This window comes from Ursus maritimus, unplaced genomic scaffold, assembly GCF_017311325.1.
Source record: "Ursus maritimus isolate PB19 unplaced genomic scaffold, ASM1731132v1 scaffold_27, whole genome shotgun sequence".
In the NCBI taxonomy this organism is placed as follows: domain Eukaryota; kingdom Metazoa; phylum Chordata; class Mammalia; order Carnivora; family Ursidae; genus Ursus; species Ursus maritimus.
Window position 1 is genome coordinate 21413749 of NW_024425230.1, and position 1660 is coordinate 21415408.

Genomic DNA, 1660 nt, shown 5'->3' on the forward strand with positions numbered 1-1660 from the left:
GGCCGGCCTTTGCCTCCATCTGGGCTTCTCCACGTCTCTGTCACACCTACGTCCCCACAGGCCCCTGAAAGGCAACGTCTCCAAACTCCCCACTCTTCCCGCAGCTCTGCTCCTCTGCCTGTGACCCTCTTTCAGGAAAGACCCTGCCACGCGTCAGAAGCCTGTGAATCATCTCCCTCTTCCCCGTGGCTCGCATCCGGGGGCTGCGTCAGCTCTGCCCGGCGAACACTGCCTGTCCTCCCCCTTCCCCGCGGCCCCGGCACGGGCCCCATCCCTCCTCGCACCTGCCCTCCGGAGGAGCGCGCACGCCACGAGCACTCAGTGGGCACAAGTGGTTTTATTAGCCCCGCCTGGAAGGGGAAGGCCCGGCAGGCGCCGGACGGCACGGCCGACCGGAGCTACATGGCTGCCGGCAGCATGGATACCAGTGGCCGGGGGCCAGGACGGGGACGAGCCCTCCGACGGCGTGGGCCAGACCACGTGCAGGTAGGATCTCGGCTTGAGAAGGGGCCCGGCCTCACCGATGCCGCTTGCGGATGCTCTGCAGCTCCTGGTAGATGGCGCTGAAGCTGGGCCGCTGCCCGGGCTCGTAGGCCCAGCACTGCTCCATGAGCCTGAACACGGCGTCGGGGCACAGCTCCGGGCAGGGCAGGCGGCCCCCTGTGGGGACGGGCACCGCACGCCAGCTGTGAGGAGAGGCCGGGGACCGGCAGCCTCGGGGGCATTCGGGGAGCAGAGGGGGCTGCTTATGAAGAGGCACCGTTCTCAGGGCGCCGCTCTTCCAGGGCCCCAGGCTCACAGAGGTTCTGACCTCGGTCCCACCGTGGGCCAGCCGGTGAGCCTCTGCAAGCCTGTTCGTTGGGTCTGTAGAAGGGACGTGTTCAGCCCTCGCCCTCGCTGTGAAGGGGAAGTGAGCTACGCCGGCCTGGCACAAAAGGGGGCTGGCTCGGCGGCGGCAGCTACAGGAGGACTCTTGCTCTGCCCTGTGGGGCCGTCAGGGGGACCGGGAGCCTGGCCGGGACCTGGGGAGCGGTGGCTCTGGCCGGCCACGTGCGGGGATGCCTTACCCTTTTCCACAAATTCCCGGGTCTGCTGATTGCTGAGGTTGGGGTAGGGGGAGGCCCCCAGGCTGAAGGTCTCCCAGAGCAAGATCCCGAAGCTCCACACGTCGCTCTCAGAGGAGTAGCGTCCTGCAGGGAGGGAGGCGTGAGCGGGCCGGCCACGTCAGCTGGCCAGAGTGCAGGCCTGGCCTCCGGGCCGCCGGACTGCGTAAGGCCCAGGTACCGTAGTTAAGCGCCTCCGGGGCTGTCCACTTCACGGGGACTTGTCGGAGGCCCCCCGAGGCTGCATAGATCCCATCGGCTTCCTCCCGGGACATCCCGAAGTCACTGATCTTGAGGACGTTCTTCTCCGTCACCAGGCAGTTCCGGGCCGCCAGGTCCCTGGGTGGGCAGGACAGCATCTGTGCGGCACCTGCCTGGCCCGGCGCTCCGGGCACAGCTAGGGACAAAGCTGCGCCCCACCCCTGGGTCTCCTGGCTCACAGGGATAGGCAGCTGCCAGGTCTGGAGCACGTGTCTGGCCCGAGGGCAGGGGCAGGGTGCCAGCGAGGCCTGGCGCCGGGGGCAGGGGGCGGGGAGGCCCTGCGGGGGGGGGGGGGG

The 1660-nt window shown here is 69.0% G+C and overlaps 1 protein-coding gene across 1 annotated transcript in view; it reads right to left on the reverse strand.

Moving 5' to 3' along the window:
• Positions 1–318: 318 nt before the first annotated feature.
• LOC103660266 (tyrosine-protein kinase Fes/Fps) overlaps positions 319–1660 on the reverse strand; it is a 9640-nt gene continuing 8298 nt past the window's right edge. The window contains exons 17-19 of the mRNA XM_040642827.1: positions 1285–1442; positions 1068–1190; positions 319–660 (exon numbers count right to left, since the gene is read on the reverse strand). Coding sequence (XP_040498761.1) covers positions 518–660; positions 1068–1190; positions 1285–1442 — 424 coding nt within the window. The 3' untranslated portion in view covers positions 319–517. The remainder of the gene's footprint in view (positions 661–1067; positions 1191–1284; positions 1443–1660) is intronic.